The sequence below is a fragment of the Suncus etruscus genome, chromosome 5 (assembly GCF_024139225.1).
Source record: "Suncus etruscus isolate mSunEtr1 chromosome 5, mSunEtr1.pri.cur, whole genome shotgun sequence".
Taxonomy (NCBI): Eukaryota; Metazoa; Chordata; class Mammalia; order Eulipotyphla; family Soricidae; genus Suncus; species Suncus etruscus.
In genome coordinates, this window is record NC_064852.1 from 49,472,687 (window position 1) to 49,495,826 (window position 23,140).

The 23,140-nt window shown below is 39.3% G+C and overlaps 1 protein-coding gene and 2 non-coding genes across 3 annotated transcripts in view; 1 reads left to right on the top strand and 2 right to left on the bottom strand.

Moving 5' to 3' along the window:
• The window catches only part of ARL5A (ADP ribosylation factor like GTPase 5A), a 29,995-nt gene extending 8,457 nt beyond the window's left edge, over positions 1-21,538 (bottom strand). Inside the window, exons 1-4 of the mRNA XM_049773047.1 lie at positions 21,217-21,538; positions 10,896-10,956; positions 7,825-7,972; positions 6,781-6,864 (exon numbers count right to left, since the gene is read on the bottom strand). Of these exons, the coding sequence (XP_049629004.1) occupies positions 6,781-6,864; positions 7,825-7,972; positions 10,896-10,956; positions 21,217-21,262 (339 nt within the window). The 5' untranslated portion in view covers positions 21,263-21,538. The remainder of the gene's footprint in view (positions 1-6,780; positions 6,865-7,824; positions 7,973-10,895; positions 10,957-21,216) is intronic.
• On the top strand, positions 4,999-5,132 carry LOC126010145 (small nucleolar RNA SNORA51). Its single transcript, XR_007496279.1, has one exon. It is a non-coding gene; the product is annotated as a small nucleolar RNA SNORA51 (small nucleolar RNA).
• On the bottom strand, positions 6,571-6,677 carry LOC126010631 (U6 spliceosomal RNA). Its single transcript, XR_007496650.1, has one exon. It is a non-coding gene; the product is annotated as a U6 spliceosomal RNA (small nuclear RNA).
• Positions 21,539-23,140: the final 1,602 nt, after the last annotated feature.

Here is a 23,140-nt window from a genome sequence, read left to right on the forward strand (position 1 = left end):
TAGGATCCAAGAAAGTTCTTAAACCATTTTGAATCTGTTCCTCATAACGAATATTTGGGGGTGGGGAATACAATTTCAAATCACTTACAATACTTAAAATTTTAATGATTCTCATATGAATTTTATAAGGTAGGTCTTATACTATTCCCATTTTATGGAAGACAAAACTAAGACTCAGATGAAATAGCCCATATAATGACAGCTATTCAACAGTAGAGCAAGCTCTGCTTGTTGGAATCTTTACTTTGTTTGGCACGAAAATCTTCCCACTATAGTTAATGCTCCCATTTATAAAATTCTGAGCATCAACCAGTGGATTAAACATATAAATTCAACATATATTTTTAATGTTCACATATTTTATATAAAGAAACTAAGATTTCTGTGCTAAACTTGTAGGTTTTCTGAATCATGTTAAATGCCATCTTTCTTTTTAAGGATTTCAGTGAGTTGTTATTTTGGGCTTAGTCTTGTATATGCATATATGAAAAAAAGTTTTAAGTAGTTAAAAACTGACATTGGTCTACATTATTCTACTATCACAATAGAATTTTTGACATTTCTTTAATTCTTTTTAATGTAAAAGTATACATTGGAATTTTTTATTTGATCAGCAGTTAAACAAAATGTTTAGCATGATTCTTACCTACAATGACCTCTGCAGGTGGCAGCTTTGCTATCAGTTAATGATAGTTACTACTACAACAGCAAGGTCAGAAAATGGAAGTATGGAATATTGTTTGAAAATTGCATCTTCATTTGGTAGTCATTGCAGTGTATCCTGTGCTGAGCTATTGTCTATAATTCTGTAACATTTTCTATTTTCCAGGTCTTAATATATTTTACTTATACAAGTTGAAATCTTTTATATAAATTAAAATTGCTAATGCTGTCATCTTCACAAAACAAACGTCTTGTTTTTGGTTTTTGAGTCACACCCATCAGGGTTACTCTTGGCAGGCTCAAGGGACCATATGGGATGCCGGGATTTGAACCACAGTCCTTCTGCATGCAAGGCAAACACCGTATCTCCATGCTATCTCTCTGGCCCACAAAACAAACTTCTAACATTATAATTATTAATACAAGGTAAGATAGTTTATGCTTCTTTATGTGATAAGTATATATTACTTTTAAGAAACTGATTTGGGGAAGTCCACAGATTGAAAATTGGAGAAAATGAGTCAAAGGAGAGGCTCAAAATTAGTGAAAAAGCTTTCCATGTGGGAGTTGAGGTTAGATGCTAGGCAACACATAGTTCTCTGAGCACCACTGGAACAATCCCCAAGCAACGAGTCAGAAGTAGCCCTGAACACTGCCAGGTACAGTCCAAACCCCAATACCTCTCCTCCCCAAAAAGAGAATATCTGAAAAACTAGGAAACAGTCATTTATTAAAAGGTCTCAACAAAATCAATTTGTATGCTTAGTATTATTTTTCTGAATTTAATAAGCTCACACTTTCTTCTTTGGGTTTTTTGAGGCCACACCCAGTGGGCTCAGGGCTTAATCATGATGGTTTTGTGTTCAAGGATCACTTTTAGGGGGTTTGGGGAAACCACACATAATGCAAGGCTCTAACCTGGGTTAGCTGTGTGTAGGCAAATGCCCTACCCAAGGTATTACTTCTCTGCCCTCACTTAAACTTTTTTATTTGGGATTCTTTATTCACATATAGCTATTCAGACATTTAGGGGGGGGAAAAAAGAAATTTTCAGTTTCTATCAACTAACATCAAACCAGTTATGAATTATGAAACAGAAAATATCTACTGTATTAAAGTTATTCATCAATGAGTTAATGTCAAAATACAAGGTAAATAGCTATCTTTTGCACACCAATTTCAACATCATAAAATACTTTACAAGATTTCCAACAGTAAGTGTCCAAACATACATTTTAGTTTGTTTAGTCAAAGAGCAATAAGAACACACTGAAGACACATCTAATAAGCATCTTCTATATGCTGTGAATAGCTGTCAACTTGTTTCCTAAAGCTCCAACTATGGGTCTGTAGATACAGTACAAGGCTTAATAAAAACCTGCATTACATGAAGCAGGCTCAATTCCATCCTCGACAAGACATGGTCCCCATAGACTCAGCAGGAGTATTATTGCTACATACTTCTAGAAGTCCCCAAGCACTAGCAGGATGGTCTAGGACAGTGGTCGGCAACCTGCGGATTGCTGTGTGGATACTTGCATGCAGAATATTCTCAATAAAAAACTTATTGAAACTAAAAACAGTGTACTGTCCTATGTATTTTCGGTTTTAAAAATGTGACTCTCAAAATAAATTTCAACTGCGGTTTTGGCGAGATTTGGCTCAGTTAAAAAAAGGTTGCCGACCACTGGTCCAGGTGATCCAAGCAACCTGCATCCTTAGGCCCTTGCTGCTATATATCCAGCTCAAAAAGCTTAATTAGTATAGAAGTTGAGAATAAAATTTCATCTATCCATTTATGTTTAGAACTATCTTTTAAGGTGTACGAAACTCAAAGTTTTATACTTCATTTAATTTTGATTAATATCTTTAAGCATTATAGTACTCTAATACTACATACAAGAATCATGATCAGTGACAAGATTTTGTTGGTTGCTGTGGTAGGTATGAAAAGTCAAGAACATAAGTCATAAAACAATGTCAAAATTGGTTTTGGATTCAACCTCTCTCAGTCTTTATCTGTTCCACTCCATGCCTGTTGGCACTTCGTGAGCCTATTAAATGAATTCTTCTATAGAGAATGTATCTTCACCTACAATTTCTTTCTACTCTAGTTATTTCTCCAATCTCCTTTGACTAGTTCTGTAATTAGGTAATTTGCCTTTTCCTTCATCAATGCACCAATCTGAATAAAGTTTAAGTTTATCTTTATGCTTTTTGTTTGTTTTTGGCCACACCCAGCTGGGCTCAGGGCTTATTGCTGGCTCTGCACTCAAGAGATCACACGTGGGGGCCAGAGAGATAGCATAGAGGTAAGGCATTTGCCTTTCATGCGGAAGGTTGTTGGTTCAAATCCTGGCATCCCATATGGTCCCCGGTGCCTGCCGGGGGCGACTTCTGAGTACAGAGCCAGGAGTAACCCATGAGCGCTGCCGGGTGTGACCCAAAAACAAAACCAAAAAAACAAACAAACAAAAAAAGAGAGATCACACCTGGCAAGGCTTGGGGAATCACAGGTGGTGCCACAGATCAAACTTGCTGTATGCAAGGGAAACACTCTACCCACTGTATTATCTCTGTATTACCTATGTCCTGGCTTTTAAAGTACTAGATGCATCCCTGTAATTCAGTAGACTCATCCATAACTGATGATGTTAAGTCACTAGCACAACTGAGCCCTAAAAATGGGCATTTTACTGATCTTGCTATATAGAGACTATTTGGAGTAAGAATAAAAGAACTGGAGAGATAGTAAGTATGTAAATTACCTGGCATTGAGGCAGATCCCAATTCAATCCCAGGAACCATATCCCAGAACCCCAGATTGACTGGGTGCACCTTTCAAAGCCTTAGAGCAGAGGTTCTCAAACTAAAATGCCAGGTGGGCAGAGAATCATTGAGTGGCCTCCTTAAGCCCACCCCCAAATAAGAATCTATTATATAGAAAGGCTGTCTCTTAAGAGTAAAAAATACAGCCAAAAGCAAAATACATATGGTTTTTATGGTGTTCACTATCCCCTTCTCCTACACCTTCCCCCACTGCAGTACTCAGGGCTTACTCTTTTCAATGCTTAGTAGACCATATATGGTATTAGAGGGGCAAACCCAGGTTGGTTGCCTGAAAGATGTGCACTATCCCCACATCTGAGTCTTGTATTTTTTTTAATGATGAGAGTCTTTTAAAAGCACAACAAAATAATAGACTAGGCTAACAAATACAAAACAAAGTGAAAATGAAAAAACAATTCCAGTCTTCTGCCTCCTTTCTATACCTTATTGCTAGTTTTCCAAATAAGAATTATAATATATTAAATTCTTACACAATGGTAAAGTGTATTTTTCCTTTTAACCAGCCTTTACGTGGGGTGGGATGTAGGAAGTTAACATGACTGGCAAAATAAAAATTCAAACTGGGGGAAAGTTGCATTTTGTGAGCATTAATAGAATTTAAATTTACATAACCACTTTATTAAGTTTCCTTAAATCTTAATCCATTGCCTGACTCAAACCAAAAATCTTTTTTTGTTTTTTGTTTTTTTCGGGCCACACCCATTTGATGCTCAGGGGTTACTCCTGGCTAAGCACTCGGAAATTGCCCCTGGCTTGGTGGGGACCATATGGGACGCTGGGGGATCAAACCACGGTCGTGATCTTTCCTTGGCTAGCGCTTGCAAGGCAGATACCTTACCTCTAGCGCCACCTCACCAGCCCCAAACCCGCCGGCTCCCAAACCAAAATTCTTAATGTAATCATTATTAAAATATAAAATATCGGGCCCGGAGAGATAGCACAGCGGCGTTTGCCTTGCAAGCAGCCAATGCAGGACCAAAGGTGGTTGGTTCGAATCCCGGTGTCCCATATGGTCCCCCGTGCCTGCCAGGAGCTATTTCTGAGCAGACAGCCAGGAGTAACCCAAAAACCAAAAAAAAAAAAAATTATAGATAGATAGATAGATAGATAGATAGATATAGATATAGATATAGATATATAGACATAGATATATATAAAATATCTGTCTAGAGTACAGGTCGGTGTGGGGTGGGAGGAAGGACACTTGGGATATTGGTCATGGGAATGTTGCAATGGAGAAGGATTTTATATGTATATATACATACATATAAAATCCTAGATGCATCACTTAAACTCTGTAATTCAGTAGACTCATCCATAACTGATGATATTAAGTCACTGGCACAATTGAGCCCTAAGAATGGGCATTTTACTGATCTTGCTATATAGAGGCTATTTGGAGTAAGAATAAAATAAATATAAATAAATATATATTTATATATAAAATAATATATATAAGAAATCAAAAGAAAAAAGAAAAGATAAGGCCTCCCAATTTTTACCACAGGCTGTGTTCTTTACACTGACTGTATAGAAAGAGGACGTACAGTAAATGCACCCCATATACACCTTAACACAGGCCCTTTGCCTGGTCTGTATTGTGAAATTGGGGGACAAAAAAAATTAAAAAATAATAATAATAAAATATCACTACAGGTATCTTATGTTTTGGGGCCACACCCAGCAGTGACTAGGGAGTACCCCTGGCTTTGTACTCAGGAATTACTACTCCTCATGGTGCTTGAGGGACTGTACAGGATGCCAGGGATTGAACCTGGGTCAGATTCAATAGAGTGGGTTACCCACTGTATATTATCTCTCAAGTCCCAGATACCTTAGTTTTAACACTTTTTTTTTTTTTTTTTTTTTTGAGGGGGTCTCACCCGGCAGTGCTCAGAGGTCACTCCTGGCTCTACGCTCAGAAATCGCTCCTGGCAGGCTCAGGGGACCATATGGGATGCCGGGATTCGAACCACCATCCTTCAGTGTCTAAGGCAAACACCCTACCGCTTCACTATCTCTCTGGACCCTAATTTTAACACTTAACAAATTGTTTAGCTTCCTAAAGTTTTAACATTTCACAAAATATAAATTCTATGCCTAAAGACTAATTTTTATATATACAATATGAGTTGAAAAGTATTATCTGCAATAAAAAGCATGGAATATAATACATTTATACTACAGAAAACACCACACAATTTTATAGTTAAACATTGACTGTATGATTTAGCTCCTTTAAATTTTCAATTATACTATAAGGGCTGATGATGTGGTTCAGTTACAGAGTGGAGGTCTAAATGTGGAGGTCTGGGATCAATCCTAGCACATGTATTAACATGAATATTACTCAGGAACTAAGAAAACAAAGAAAATATAACTAGTCAAATATTTTTATTTAGTCAAAGGGATAATAATACTTAGAACCTAATAGCAAGAAGATTTAATTACAGTTTGAGTTATAATTAGGAAGTGCTATATGACTCCAAATAATTTAATTTTAATGATAATCCTTTCTATAATTAATCTATTCAAAAAGAAAGTGTTTTTATGTCTTATGTAAGAAAAGTTCTAGACTACTTTACCTAGCATAAATTAAATAAAATTCTACAAGGTTTGAGAAAGTATACAGATGTGCTTGCTTTGCACACAAATTACCTGGGTTTGATTCTCAGAACCCCTTATAGTCCCTGTGCAGCTTCAGGAGTGATGACTGAGAACAGAGGTCCTGAACACTAATGGATGTGACCCAAATACCTCCTCTCAAGAGTTAGAAATTAATTAATACTCTACAAGAAACTCCATAATGTTTCTGCTGCTTCCAGATAATTCTTCAATGTGAATAAAGTAATGAAGTAACTTCTTTTTTAGTTTTTGGGCCACACCCGGTGGTGCTCAGGGGTTACTCCTGGCTGTCTGCTCAGAAATAGTTTCTGGCAGGCACGGGGACCATATGAGATACCGGGATTCAAACCAACCACCTTTGGTCCTGGATCGACTGCTTGCAAGGCCATTGTGCTATCTCTCCGGGCCCATAACTTCATTAAAAAAAAAAAAAAAAACATGGAATGCTTCACAAATTTGCATGTCATCCTTGCACAGGGGCCATGCTAAACTTCTCTGTATGGATCCAATTTTATTATGTGTGCTGCCGAAGCGAGCACAAGAAATGAAGTAACTTCTAAAAGTCTGAAATAACATCATCATAAGAAACAGTGAAATGCAAATAACCCTTATACACACATACTTACAGACACACGCACTTACCTCATGGGCTAACATTTTGTAGAGCTCTTCTCTAGTTACAGAAATTCTTTCTCTGTCTGTACTGTCCACAACAACTATTACAAACTAATTATAAAAAAGATAGATTAGATAGCTATTCATAAAATGCTTATTTGATTTACAGGATACAGATATTATACTCTTCATGCATACATTTTTTTCCAACACCACACCCAGATTGCACACTTCCTTCCCTCAGTGTCCCAATGTGATACCTACCAGGTAACCCCTCCCATGTAATCTCAGTTCATTAGACATAATCTTCGGTTCTGATGACTTTGACAGACATGAACCTTAATAACTTACTAATAATCTTATAAACATTTTAGGCTTTACTGATAATAAGCAGTACTTCAAAAAACAACTGTCACAGTCTTTCAACTTACATGGTTTATACAAAGAAGCCCTAGTCTTAAAATTTCCTCTTGGGAATTAACATGTAAATGAAAATGTCTAAATCAGCTTGTATTTAAAAGAAAAATAATTCTTTAATAAATAGTTGAGCTCACATAGGAATGTATATCTAAAAATTTTATCAGAGGAGAGGAGATACTACAGTAGATGAGCACTCTTTTTTGCACTCTGCTGACCCGGGTTTGATCCCTAATATCATATATATTCCCCTGAGCACCACCACTAATTATCCCTAAGTACAGAACCAGAAGTAAGTTTTGAGCACAGATGGGTGTTGCTTAAAAACACCTGATAATTCAAACCACTTACTCCCTCTCATCTTCTTGGGGTGTTCTCTAGTCAAATATAAATCATAAGAAAAATAAAATTACAAACTCTAAGAAAGAGCTTATAACAAAAACATCTACTTGGGAAAAATACTGGGGTCCAATAACAATCAGACTCATCAATTATCTAAGCATATCCCTAAAGAGGTTCAATGAGAATACATACACAAAATATCAAATACAGTGAATAGAAAATAAGAAAAAGTTTCTACTAATAAACTCTAAGTGTATCAATGTATTGTGGCAAAAATATAAACTTAAAGATCGAGTTATTATGAAATGTTACCTCTGTGTTGGTATAATAAGTGTTCCAGGAAGAACGAAGAGATTCTTGGCCACCAATATCCCACATTAGAAAACGTGTATTATTAATCACTATCTCTTCTACATTACTTCCTATTGTAGGAGACGTATGTACAACTTCATTCATAGAACTGTAAAAACAAAGGTTCGCAGATTACAATTAACAACAAAGATTGCTTGACTGAATGTTGTACCCATCTTTTATCCAGACTTTAAAAAAAATGAGCTAGCAACAAAAGGATTTTTTTTTCTGTTAAAGTATTTATATAAAAAAATCTTTTTATCACTAGTTCAGATTAAGTTAAGAGCTTACAGAAGTGGAAGAAGTAGGGCATTAGATTCATTTTAGCTTTTTTTGGGGGGGGTTCATATTATATTTTTTGATTATTTGATATGACATTGAAAGACCAGGAAGTAAAAAAAAAAAAAAGGAAAAATGTTTTGTTCTATTAAACAGTGCACATAGAGGAACTTTTCGCACCCCCTTTCTCTCCATATCATTTGGAAATAAACATCACGCATGTTCCACAAATGTTCATATTTCCCCTTCAGGAGAAATAAGTGGGTTTTTCCCCCCATATCCCTAATCAAACCAGCTTGTGGTGTGATCTTACTTTACTTCATTTTACATCTCATTTAGTATTTTCTCTTTATAGTTCAGGGGTGGCAAACAAGTTCGACACAAAGAGCCAAAATTTTAAACTGTGAGAGTCAGAGAGCCACACCACGCAGTGACCTGCCAAAACAGTAACTCACACAAAAGCATATACTTTTAACAATAATATATTAAACACATATTGCATTTTGCCATTTTGAGTGAGGGTCAAATTCCTGTTCGCCACCCCTGCATAGTTGATCTATTGCACTTAATAAACTCACCCATACTAAGTTATCATAATTTGAAGCTCTACAGAAAACATACCAGAGAGACAGCTTTACTTTGGTGGTACAAAAGTAGCCATCTACCTCCTCATGCACATGCTTTATCTATCCCATATTTAGTAGAAATAAATATAATTGAGAAATTTATGAGCATTATTAAATCAATTTAAATTTTCACTTGGTCTAATTTGAAAATGTATTTGCAAGTTGTATACCCCATTTTGTTAATATCTTAACTACAATTAAGAATTTTTGATGGTAAATAGTTGTAAAAATAAGCAATTTCAGAAAAAAATGATAATCTCATTAATATATACTGAATGTTTACAGTTCTCAGGGGAAAATACTAGATAACTCTAAAAAAGTTTTGAGTCTGAGTAAGTATAAATAATTTTGCAAGTCTGTGTAAGAAAATAACTTCTATAGGGCTGAAGAGGTTGTATAGGGATCAAGAGGCCTTGAGGAAGTCAGACCCAGTTTGATCCATACCACACAGGATCTGCCAATACCCCCAGGAGTGATCTCTGAACACACAGCCAGGAATAAGTTTTTAATACAGCTGGTATAGCCGAAAACTGAGGGAAAGAGGGAACGGGAGAAATATCAACAATTTCTTTTACTTTTTGGTTTTTGGGCCGCAATAATCACTTCTGGTAGGCTCAAGGGAACATATAGAATTCTGAGGATTGAACCTGGGTCTGTCCTGGGTTGGCAGAATACAAGGCAAATGCCCTACTTGCTATGCTAACCGTTCCAGCCCAAACCAAGAACTTCTATGAGTAAAACAACATACTCGATGACATAAATTTCTTGCTCTCTAGAAAGAACTCCATAAATGTAGCTCCTGCCTAAGGTCAATTTCCCTTCTTAGAGAGGTTCCATAAAATAGGTTCTATATAGCACTGATATTAGTTGTGTGGACTACTCCTATTAGGTGCCAATAACTACACTGGCAGGTCTACTGAGGGTGAAGGGGGAATGGAGATGTGCAGGTGTAGCATTAAATAATTAACGATGGAGCTGGATGGTGAAGGATGGCGATGGATGGAGAGATTCTTCTCTGCCATCCCAAGCCACGTGGCTCTGCAACCCCCATCCAGCTGGCGGGTCCCAGGCCCACGTGAACGGCGGAATCAGATTCACTCACAGGCAGGCATCAGGAAGCATCAGCTTTATTCATGCCCTATCCACCACATGTGTGTGGCCTACATCATAACCTTTCAAGCATTCAGCCATTCTTAGCCCTGCATCTTAACTCCTTTCAGCCATCTCCCTTTGGCCTCCATCCTGGTCAAAGACCAAAAGAGGCAGAGACCCAAAAGCCAGAGGGCGCAGCAGGGCAGCCCCTAATCCCCTGGCTCAAGGGTTTATCTTCCTATTCCAAGACCCCTCCCAGGAATGGGCGGGGTCTTGCAGGTAAGGTCACACCTAATATTCAGTTCCCAAGACCCCTCCCAGAAATGGGCGGGTCTCAGATAGGTACACCTAAATCCAGGGTGGAGTTACATGCAGGGAGATGGAGATATATTCCCAGGGTCCAAGACTTCAAATGGGACTTGACAATGGACAGTCCTAATTCTTCCACTTGAGCCACACCCCCAGTTTCTTTTCACTGCTTCAGTACATGCTTACATGCTGATAAAAGTTAAACAATAAAATTTTAAGTGGCTGGTTCCAGAGAAAACAACATAGCAGGTAAGCCTGGGTTATAGACAATTCAGGTACCTCACATGTGAGTCCCTGGTATCTCACATGGTCTGGGAAGCCTGCTAGAAGTGACTTTTTAATTCAGAATCAGTGAGTAAGCTCTGAGCACAGCCAGGTGTGATCCAAAATCAAAAATTAATATATACAAAAATTTAAAAAAATATTTTATTGAAGCCATCATGATTTACAACATTCTTCATAGTTGGGTTTCAGACATACAATGTATCAGGGTCAATTTCATCACCAGTGTCAACCTCCCTCCACCAATGTTCCCAGCATCCATCCAACCTGCTCCTAGCCTGCCAGCATAATAGGCCTATTTTAAGTTTTGACTGTTAAAAGTTTGGGTCTCATGATTTTATTGTTGTTGACTTTGGCTTGGATATTTAGTTCTGTCCTTTTTTACTACCACCTATTCACCTGAGACCACAATATATACAAAAATTTTAAGTTACAAATACTTACAATTGATAAAGGATGGTAGTTTTCCCTGCATTATCCAGCCCAACAATGATAACTTTGTGCTCTGAAATTAAAAAAAAAAATTCATCAGTGGTTAATTAAACAAAATCTTAATTTCCTATCTTATCCATTCTTTCCATTCAGTGCATGGTACTTTATATCTCCATTGAATTCAAAAGAATATCCTATCAAGACTATCACAGTATGCATGAACTTACTTTCCCTAAACCTGATTTGACAGAAAACATATCTCTATGAAGTTACTATATTGCTTTTTACTTAATCTATCCAGTAAGTTTTTCCAAGTATTATTTACAAATATGATCACAATGATTTACAAATGAAAATATAACTTTCATGGTGGATACTAAACTACTTAAATTCTAACTATGGAACTTGAGCTATGAATCAGGTATGATGAATATGTCAGATGTGTACAGGAAAGAAAAAAAGAAAAGCGTGAGGAAGGCTCAGAGACAAAAGTGCCTGCATTGTAAATGTGAAGTCCCGATTTAAATCCCTGGTGCTGCTCACATATACCAACTGAACTCAAATAGCTGGGATCTCTGTCACAACAATGTGCATATAACCAGGGGTGTGGATGGGACACCTGTTGAACACCAGAGTCTGGTGTGCTCAGAGGTGCTCATTGAGCACAGTTGTGAGCATTACAACGATATCTCCTGAAGCCAGGGAGATGGAGATGGTGTGAATGTTTTACATCTAACAGTTTTCAGTGTGAGCAAAGCACTGCATGGTCCTGTCCAAACAGTATGGTTGATAAAGTAGATTCTAATCATCCTCAGGAATGGACCCCAAATAAAATAAACAAAATGACCCTATGAAGCACTGCGATTTAGGGTGCAGAAGTACCACAACCAATCAAGTGCACAATTCCCTGCTCACTGCAATAATAGCAGCAAAAGGAGGAAAGAAATCGATAAATCACACAAAAATGAAAGGCAGCCTTTCAAATCTAAGGGCCAAAACCAGGCCCCATCAAAGGTACGACACAAATGGCAGAATGCATCTTGCTCATTTGAGGCATGAACAAATCCCTGGGAATATATCACCATCTGTGTGTGTGTGTGTGTGTGTGTGTGTGTGTGTGTGTGTGTGTGTGTGTGTACTCTCCCCACTCTCATGAATACACCTGTCTGGTCTGGTTCTAGTGGCCCCTGATCCTGCCAAGAATAGCCCAGACAACTATGCATATATTTGAAAGCATAATTATTCTAACACAAAGGTCACCTAACTTATTTGGTCTACTGTCCCCTCTTCAGAAGCAAAATTACTCAATGTCCCCTGGAAATCTACACCTTCTTTAAACAAACAAGCATGAAGTCTCCACCCTACCCCCCAATTTTTTTTCTTTATTTGTGGTGTTTTATTTTGGGGGGGGCCACATCTGGTGATGCTCAGGGGTTACTCCTGGCTATGCACTCAGAAATCACCCCTGGGTTGGGGGACCATATGGGACACCAGGGGATAGAACCATGGTCCATCCTAGGCTGGCACGGGCTAGGCAGGTGCCCCCCCCCCCAGCTGTGCTCAAGGGTTACTCCTGGATCTACTTTCAGGCATCACTCCTAGTGGGATCAAGGGACTATATAAGGTGCTGAGGAATCAAAGTCAGGTCAGGTACATACAAGGCAATACCCTACTCTCCATTGTATCTAGCCTACCCAATCCCAAAATTTGAGGCTACTACTGCCGTTGATAATTCCAGAGCTCTCACAGGAAAGGTCTGGCCCAGAATGCAAAACAGATCTCAAGTAAAAACTAAATCTAAGCGCCTATTGCTATGGTAGCTTTTTGATCTTTATCCATTTGGCTTCTAACACAGCATTCTTCAAGTGGTCCCTAAATTACTTGTTTTGCAATGACTCCTTCCTAAGTATTTCTTCAAGCTTTCATGTTCCCCAGGAGACTTGGCCTCTTTTTACACATTGGCACTCTTATTAGGTTTCGTTTATATACAGAATGTCAAAAATCTATTCTCTAAGGTAGCAGTTTATGAAGGAAGCTCATCTCCAACATCAGTTTTGGAACAATATTCATGTCCCCATGTAATTCTCCCCTTTAAATGATGGATAACCCTCTGAATAAACTTTAATCATAGATGCAAAGTAACTATGTGATGCTCAATCCTAGATGAGATATTTTATAGGATTGCCTGGCTTTCTTGGATCATGCCCCTGGAGTAAACTAGGGTTACTGTTTAACAATTATGTTCACTAATTCCAAGATGGCTATGCAGCTGAATAAGGAAATCCAGGCTACTCATGCGGCCTGATGTTGTGGCAACATATTAGAAGCTGCTCCCTAAAGACCCAAGAATAAATACAGACACATGAATTAAAGAGCCATCTTGAATATATAGTCAGGTCAAACTATAGAAGACTAGTTTTGGCTACCATCTACTGCAAAAATGAGAATACCAAGTTAAACTTACTAAATGAGATGTCAGAGCCATAATATAGTCAGTAAAACACTTGCCCTTCAAGCAGCCAATCTAGATTCAATCACTAGCATCCCAAATGGTCCTCCAACTACTGCTATGATTTAAATCCTAAGCACCACTAAGAGTAGTTCCAAAGCAAAAACAAAAATTCCAATAAATGTATGATTTGAACTCTGTCAACCCACATAATAATGAGATAATAAAAACAACTGCTTGAAATTATCATTTAAGAGTGGTTTATAATACAACAGGTAACAGACACACTGGGAAAATGCAGGTTGCTTAGGTGCTCTTGAATACATGTCTAATCCTTCTCTAATGCTAAATTTCACTTGCACAAATAAAATAGCACACCAGCACTGCATAATACCCATCAAGAATGTTTCCATTCTGTGTTCCCAAATCTGTAAGCTCCAACCTACCTGAAATAAGGAGATACAGCGGTACAGAGCACATCCAAAATCCAACATTTAGATCTGCATCTAATTTAGATCACCTAATTTGATAATGTTACCAAAATTGGTTTGGATACCTGGGAGTTTATTCAATTTTCTCCCTATTATCCAATGTGTCACAAAAGTTTCGTTGATGAGTCCATCTCAAAAATATACTAATTAATTACCTCCTTCCCCTGTACTTCCATAGTTCTCATCAACTCCAAATTTCAACTTCATTTTTGTTTATTTTTATCTTCAGTTTCTGGGCCACAGTGGTAGGACTCAGGAAAACATGAGGTGCTTGGTTTGATCCCAAGTCTCCTGCATGCATTCAGTCCACTGAATTCAGCCCATTTGAGTTATCTAGCCCAGTTCTTGCAGTAATTTTTACAGGGCATATAGCCTTAAAATGCCACTATTTAAGTGATGAGTTTTCATTTCAATACACATTGTGTATTATAATTAAAGGCAGTCACAACTGAATAGGCTTCAGGTTTATCTTTTGGCATTACCACCACTTCCCATATAAATTGCTACAAATATTCAAAGCAAACATTTCTTTATCTTAGATATAGCTTTCCCTGTGCTAGATTAATCCCCTCTAACTCTCCATTTAGGAAATTCATACTAATCTTTTAATGTTTAGCATTCCGAGAATTACTTTCTTTCACTTTCTATTGCTTTTCTAAAAATCCCTCTGATATGGCACTCAGCTTCACTATATGAATGCAATTGTCCCCATTCTAAGAACATCCTTCAAAGTACAGATCATGAGTTATTTACTGGAGTTTTAATCATCCTAAGATTTCTGACACAGGTAAATACTTATTAAATGTATTAATATTAATTTCATAGAGCATAGAGATCTTTAAGATAAAATATGTTCAAGAGTTGGAGCTGGGACCAGAGAGATAGCATGGAGGTAGGGCATTTGCCTTGCATGTCGAAGGATGGTGGTTCGAATCCCGGCATCCCATATGGTCCCCCGAGCCTGCCAGGTGTGATTTCTGAACATAGAGCCAGGAGTAATCCCTGAGCACTGCCGGGTATGACCCAAAAACCAAAAACCAAAAAAAAAAAAAAAAAAAAAAAAGAGTTGGAGCAATAGTCCGGTCGGTAGGGCACTTGCCTTGCATGCCTAATCCTAATTCAAATCCTGGTACCCCATATGGTTCCTCAAGCCCATCAAGAGTGGATCTGTGAGCACAGAGCCAGGAGTAATCTTAGACTACTGCCTAGTTTGGCCCAAAAATCAAAAGGCAGGGGTCGCCTTTTAAGTCAGATAGTAGGTGTTGTTTCCAAACAATCACTATTCATTTACTACAGAAGGGAATTTGTAATACAAGTAATTCTTGCTATATAAAAATTGGAAGATCAGTAATAAAATTTTAATCAACACATTTCATCAATTGCTAATTTCTCTGAATAGGCAGCTTTAAATTTAAAATTACTAGGGTCCTAGGTGCCAGGGAGTCTACATAGGGCAGGGTGCACGCAAGGTGCCTACGTTTAATCCCAGCCACCAGGGTGTGTTGAACACTGACAGACACCAACACAAGAGGTATCCTCTGGCCACTAAGCTCATTGGCTGAGTAGCCTGGAGTGGCCCTCAGCAACCCCTAAGCAATACTTAAAAGATGTGACCAAAAACAAATAAAAAAGAAAACTTAAACAGGTTAAAACACATGTTCTAAATAAGAATAATACTTTTTTTTCCAAAGTATTTTGCTACTGTTAAAATTGCATTTAGAATCCAAAGCAGTTTTCAATATTGCTGGTTGTAGCATACAATTTTTTAAAATTTAGTGACCATGAAATTCAAGGCTCTTTATGATTGGGCTTTAGGCACACAATGTTTCAATACCTATCCATTCACCAGAGGACACTTCCCTCAGCCAATTCCACCCCTCCCTCTTTTACTCCTACCCATCAGTGTTTTATGGACAAATACAATACATCCTTTGGCTATTCCAATTCTTTTATACATGTGATTCATTAGTTTACTAAAACATTGGAGGCAGGGGGTTGGGCCATACCTGCCAATGCTCAGGGGTTACTCCTAGTTCTGTTCTCGGATTATACATGGAGGTACTTGGGTGATCATATAGGATGCTGGGATGGAGCGCAAGTTGGCTGTGTACAAGTCAAGTACCCTACCTGCTATACTATTGCTCTGGCCCCTAATATTAATCTGTTAGAAGATCTATGCTATTACATTTTTGCAGTTTACTCAGGTAAGCCAGAATATCTCTATATTGCTATGTTACTTACATGAAATTATCATTTCAGTTTTAGCTTCCCAATCAGCATTTTATTGTTTGGTTGTAGAAATGTGTTGCAAGACAACCAAGCAGTTCCTTTCATTGCCAGGTTCTAAAAGTCAATACATATACCTCTAACTGTGAGTTAAAAAAAAAAGGCAATAAATAAGTAAATAAATAAAAATCTTCCTGTGGTTCTTCCAGCTCGAAGATGCAACTCTTTAACTTTATTCCATCTTGGAATCCCCACACTCCTTTACTTCTTTTCTTTTGGGGCACACTCCATTCTAGGTACCCACATCTAGTTAGAGATGTGACATTTCTCTTCCTTTATAGAACTTTCTCTCCTCCCTTATTTCCTAATAAAACTGTTTTAGTTCTTAAAAATTTCAATTTGGGGGACTGGAGATAGTCTAGGTATTAAAGAGCTTGCCTATGTGTTGCCAATCCCACTTTGATTCCTGATTCCACATAGGATGCCCAAACTACCACCAGGAATGATCCCTGACCACAGAGGCAAAAGAGTATGTCCTGAACACCACTAGAGATGATCTTAAAGCCAAAGCAAAAAATATACCCTCAACTTTCAAAGTCAGTGTTCTCAATAAAAAACAAAGTCTGAAAATACTATCCAGGCTAACAATAATGTAGTTTTAGGTTAAAAACTAAATTTCTCTTTTATGTGTGTGGGAGGTTTTTCTTTGGGGGATAAAGGGGACCTGAGTGTTGTTTTGTTTTAGAGCCACACCTGTTAGTGCCCAGGGCTTACTCCTGGCTCTGCACTCAGGAATCCTTCTGGCTATGCTGGAGGAGGGTAGATACCAACATGAAAAGCCTGGGAACAAACCAGGACCAGCCATGTACAAGGCAAGTATCCCCCCCTATTTTACTATCACGCTGATCCTGCAAGTTTTTCTTCTGCACTAAGATTTCTAAACAAAAAGCAGTGACTACACACAGCAAAAGTAAAAATCCAATTAGGAAATAAACACTACACAATAATTTGAATTTGCAAAGCTTAATTTTAGGAAAAGAATTTGGGGGTGGGGGGTGGGTTACACCCGGCAGCGCTCAGGGATTACTCCTGGCTTTATGCTTAGAAATCGCTCTCTGGCCCCAGGAAAAGAACTTTTATAGGAGACTAATGAGGGACTAGCTATAAAATACTAGGAATGACAAATATAAGGAGAACCCACACACTTGTAGACTGAAACAAGGCCTGCACCTCAAGCCCCTAGGATTAAGATTCAGATCTTGCTAGAAAGTTTTGGGCAAGTCTCACAGAGTGGCAGAGCAGCAGAGCAGTTGAGGATCTTGCTGCAAATTGTTTCTATGGAGTACTGGAAATAAAATTGTAAGCAGGAGGTAACTGAATGGAGCACCTCATTTCTAAAATCTACTAAACCAAAAATAAAATAAAATACAATAAACCAAAACAAAATCAAATCTATCAACGAAAGTGCAAAACTCTAGCTGCTTCGCAGCATCATGGAAGGGTTAGCAGGACTGAACATGGAGAGAGCACTCTGTTGTTGGAACAAAAACTTTTACTCCTGTCCTGAGGAAGCTTAAATTAATATTGTACCAGCTTGCAAAAGATAAACATTTAGAAGAACCTATAGAAGAAGTATAATCACAGCGCACATGATGGTTACTCTAAAGCTAAAAATGTTATAGCTCATTCCACCCATTTGGCTACTCTCCCTTTCATATGTTTTTGCCACACCTCCCAACTCTTATGCACAACAGAAACACTAGCAGCAGAGGTGAATTTCCCAGTGCCAGGCCCTAGGGGCTCTCATTCATAACTTTGGGTTCCTGTTCTATCAATCAGAATAATGCTAGAAGGCTATAAATGGGATATATCACAATTTTTTCACATGTTCTTCATTCAACAAGAATCATTCTCACGAAGAAAGGAGTTTTATTTGATTTTTAAGAGCACTAACTGGTACTAGAATTTTGGTAAAAACCTCAGGTTTATCCATTTTAATCATAATTACTATATTCAATTACCTTGCCCACTATAATGATATACACAATGATATGACCTAACTGACAGGGATACTGAGAAGCAAATCAACTAAGTGAAAGACAAATCAACTTATCAAATTAAGACAATTAGAACTAAATATGTTTAACTCCAAAACTGTTAAGTATTTTTAATGTAAATGGAACTAATTTTCAGCCTCCCAATAGAATGTACACAGCTCCAGTAAAAGGGGAGGTTAGTTGTCAGTTTTGTTCACCACCTTATCCCTACCACCTAACCTGTTACAAGAAAAATAGATGCTCAAAACAAGTTGTTTAATTAACAAGCTACCAAAAACAAGTCCTTCCATATAAAACGATATTAATGGCATTCCTTTAGGTAAAGACTTCAAGTTTTATAACTGAGAAACACGTAAAAGGAAACGCAATTCAGAGGATAAAACGGCAAATCTCTTTAAAACCGCCATCAGCAAATAAATTTCTTTGCTTTACATTGTCTGGCTGTGACATTTACGAGGTACAGAAAAATTACTTGGTCAAAACCTGTTTTGTCCTCTTTTCAAGAAAAAAAGTGAAAGGAATGCTATAACTTTTAAAGTAATGTATATAAAGCATCCAGGGCAAAGTTTGCACTCTACCAAATTTAGAAATCACCTAAATGGGGCCTCTGATTTTTCTAGTTGGACCGGCTAAAGCAGGGGTCCTCAAACTTTTTAAACAGGGGGCCAGTTCACTGTCCCTCAGACCATTGGACTATAGTAAAAATGAAACTTATGAACAAATTCTTATGCACACTGCATATATCTTATGTGACCCGTGGGCCATAGTTTGAGGACCACTGGCCTAAAGTGTGCATTCAAACCCACCTAAGCTTACACTGAAAATGCTCTTCTAAAGGAAATTCAGGGAGAAAAAAAGAGACATCTGATGGTATCATCATAATGGCAAATTCTGAAATTCCCAAATCTTTCAAGTACTTTCATACTTTATATGAAAGTAATACAGGATCATGTTCTGTACTTCTGGAACATGAGTAAAAAACCAAGACATAGCTAACAGAAACTCAACACAGTATCACAAACACTAACATATCTGATATTAAATTTATGATAAATATTTTGGGCAGTGACTATACTAAAAGAAAATTTGTTCACATTTGCACAATATTGACACCCAAATTTCTAGAACTTTATTCACCAATTCTTCTACTAATAACCAATCAAAATTTTCCTTAAACTGGAAAAACTATTAAGTGAGATCATGAAGTAATGGTAATAACACCATTATAAGCTGTTTTGAGTAGTAACAATACACACATCTTTATTATTTACTATTAGAAAGTTTCCACTGGTAAATTCATTTATTCTTCGGTTACCAAAGGATATAGTTTTATATCACTATCTCAAAACACAATGTGGTGGGCCAAAGAGATAGCACAATGGGTAGGGTGTTTGCCTTGCACATGGCCACCAGGTTCCATCCCCAGCATCCCCTATGTTCCCCCCAGCCTGCCAGGAGCGATTTCTGAGCACAGAGCAAAATGTAATCTCTGAGAGCTACCGGATGAGGCCCAAAAATCAAAACAAAACAAAAAAATCCAAAAAAAAAAAAAAAAAAGTGAGAAAATCTAAATTTCCTTGTATTAGAATTCAATTTAAAACAAAAAGCAAACAATATATTCCAGGACAGGCTTTAAACACCAGTTTCACAAAAAATATGTAACTATTTATATTATTTATATGTAATAATAAGGAATACAGATTATCCACCAAAAGCACAGCCAGCTTTACAGCAATATAAATTTCAATTTTGGGGACCTGAAGATGAAATAAATTTTCATGACCTAGAGAATCCCACCACAAGATCTAGTTACCTAACAACACTTAGAAATTAGAGGTAAGGTAACTGGTCCCATATGGCCTGGCCCAACAAAACCAACTAACCAGAGACAGTGTGGGTTAAAGCTCACTATCTCTTTGTGAAAAATTCCATATTCAGAAAAATTATCTTAAAATATTGCTCTTTCATCCGGCATCATGTGAGCAATACGATCATCTTAATACTATCATCGTCCACATCTGCTCCCTTTCCCTAACCTTTCTGACAAAAGTAGAGGATCATGAAGGAGTGAGGATAGTGGTTGTATTCTGATTGTAGTAGTGACTGTACCGTGTGTGCGATCATGCCACGATTCACTAAGTCTTCACAGGGAAAATCTGGGAATTAACAATCACCACCGATGACAACACAGAATGCAAACCAAGTTACTGACAGCAGGAATGATGAATCATCCCACTGGGCTTAAAAGGAAACAAAAAGTAAGGCACAAACTATAGTGTCTCTGGATGACAACGGAGACTTTGTTCAAATTCTAGCCTTTACCTCCGGTCCCCTACACTCATTTTGTAACAGATTTCAATAAAGCAGAGAAGCATTTCAGGGGGGAAACACTGGCGTAGTAGCTGAAAAAAAAAGTAGGTACTCCCCTGTGCTAAGAAGCTCACTAGTTACCTAAGGTGAACAAGTGTTTCACATAGTGGGGTTTGGAAAAAAAGCTTTCAGTTCTCACCTTCTGTACCCCCAGACCCCTCCAAACTAGTGCATACAACACAACCTAAGAACTGACCTCAAACTTAACCTTAATCACCCACACAAACTAAGACAGATGGAAAGCACAGTCCAGGCCACCACTCTCTATGTGGGAGAGTGAGCGGGGTCTCCCCAACAGAGGGTCAAGGTGCTGAGAAGGCTCACCCACCCCATAGAATATCAATCCAGCCTAGAGCGATTATTTGCAGCTGTTGGCATTCTGCAACCCACAATCGCTGGGGGGGGGGGGGGAGTGGGGAGTCTCCAAACCTTCACCCCTTAAAACCTAGCACCCAATACTTCTGCAGGGGGCTAGCGGAGAGCTCAGCCCAGCCTTACATTCCGGCACGTCCAATGTGGGGCAAGGAAACCTTGCTCACTAACCCTCCCAACTCGGAGCAATGGGTGCACTTGCGGGACTGGGATGGTCGGCCCCGGGCCCACCCGCAGCTGCAGAGCTTGGCGAGCTGGCGCGGGACTCGGCCGCTCACACTCCGGAAGTATTCCGCGCCCCCCGTAACCCGGCCAATTCTGGCCCTCGCCCCCACCCGTACTCCCCGGGCCCGGGCCCGCGCCCTCACCCTGATGATTGAACAGTCTCCAGATCCTGGTGAGGAGAATTCCCATTCTCGGTCGGAGAACGCCCCCCAGCCCTCCAGACAGACACCCGGGCTCCCCGGGCCTCCTCCTCCCCCGGCTCAGGCTGAAGGGGAGGAAAGAGCCGCGTCAGAGCCAGAGCCTCCGCCTCCGCTGCCGATTCTCCTTCGATGGACGCCGAGCCGCTTCCTAGGAACTGGATGGAGGCGGATGCCCAGATCGCCCGGCCGCGCGCGAGGCCTTGCCGCTGCCGCCGCGGCCCTCGCCTGGCTCGCGGACATCGCCGCCGCGTTGTCTGCAACGAGCCTCGCGGGCCACCGTCCTCCCCTCACCGCTCCCCCCCCCCCCTCGCAGTTCCTCACGGGCGGCTGCGGTGGCGGCGACCACGCGGGCGGGCGGGGGAGGTAGGGGCGGGGCTAGCTCGGAGGGTAGTGCGCACGCGCGAGAGCGGGGCCTGGGAGAAAATGCCACCGGATGGGTCTGCTCATTTGCATATCGGGAAGACCTTAGGACCGCGCGGTTGTGCCTTGGGACGTGGCTGTGCGGCTGTGGGAGGTGGGACGGGTTGCGCGCTGTCGCTTGTGGTCGTGTCCATATTTATCTCTCTCTCTTTTTTTTTTTTTTTTTTTTTGGTTTTTGGGCCACACCCGGTGACGCTCAGGGGTTACTCCTGGTTACGCTCAGAAATCGCTCCTGGTTTGGGGGAACCATATGGGACACCGCAGGGGGAATCGAACCGAGTCCTAGGCTAGTACGCACAAGGAAGACGCCTTATCGCTTGCGCCACTGCTCCGGCCTCTCTACATTTCTTTCTAACAGCCGTAGTGTAATTGGATTGAGAGCTCAGCGCTCATCCCCAGCCCTTCAGACACAACACACCCCAAAATTTCAGCACTTGGTCCAAAATAGACATGCCATCTCATGCTTCATGTCTCGTCCAAATCTTCACCCCTTAAAACCTAGCACGCCAGTACTTATGCAGGGGGCTAGTGGAGAGCTCAGCCCAGCCTTGGGTCTTTGAGGGAAGTTTGACAATTTTCCTAAGCCTCCTGGACGTCCAGATGAAGTCTAGCTTTTTCTTTTCTTTTCTTTTCATTTTATTTTATTGTCCTTTTTTTCTTTTCTTCTCTTTTCTTTTCTCTCTCTTTTTTAAAGACTATCTCTTTAGGCCTGTCTCAGGGTTCTCCACTCTTCTAGCTCCCTCCACTTTTCAGGTCAGCCTGGCTTCCATTCAAGTTATTTTGTGTTTAAAACTAGTGATCCCTAAAGCTGAACCGCAAAATCCGGTATGTTATGCGATTACTCGTTGTACAGTGTGGTCTCACTGTTCTTTCAAACTGTCACTCCAATTCCAAGATTAAAGAATTGGTGTCTGTACTTTTGGTCTCCCTGAATAGACCTGTAACAATAGAACTGAGGCATACAAGAGTCACATCCTGATCAGTGCTCCACTGCAGATATTTAGTTGAAATTTAGAATATGTTTAGGTGGGGTTTTTTATTGTTTGTTTTTGCTTTTGCTTTTATTTCTTTGAGCAACACACAGCAAGGGTTATCATGGGCTATTCGCTTGGGTCCTTCCCAGCTCAGGGTTCATGAAGTAAAGGAAATCAAACTAGGCTTCCTACATGCAAAGTAGGAGGCTCTTTGAACATATGAACTTTTTGTTTTGTTTTTGTTTTTGGGTCACACCAGCATCCCATATGGTCCCCCAAGCCAGGAGCCATTTATGAGCTCAGAGCCAGGAGTAACCCCTGAGTGCCACTGGGTGTGGCCCAAAACAAAACAAAAAATCATTTTGAACTGTTTTATCCTTGCCCTATTCTACATCTGCAAAAGCTGAATGAAATTTCTAAAAATCAACAATATACTATTAATTCTATTTTTTTATTTTTTTATTTCTTTTACT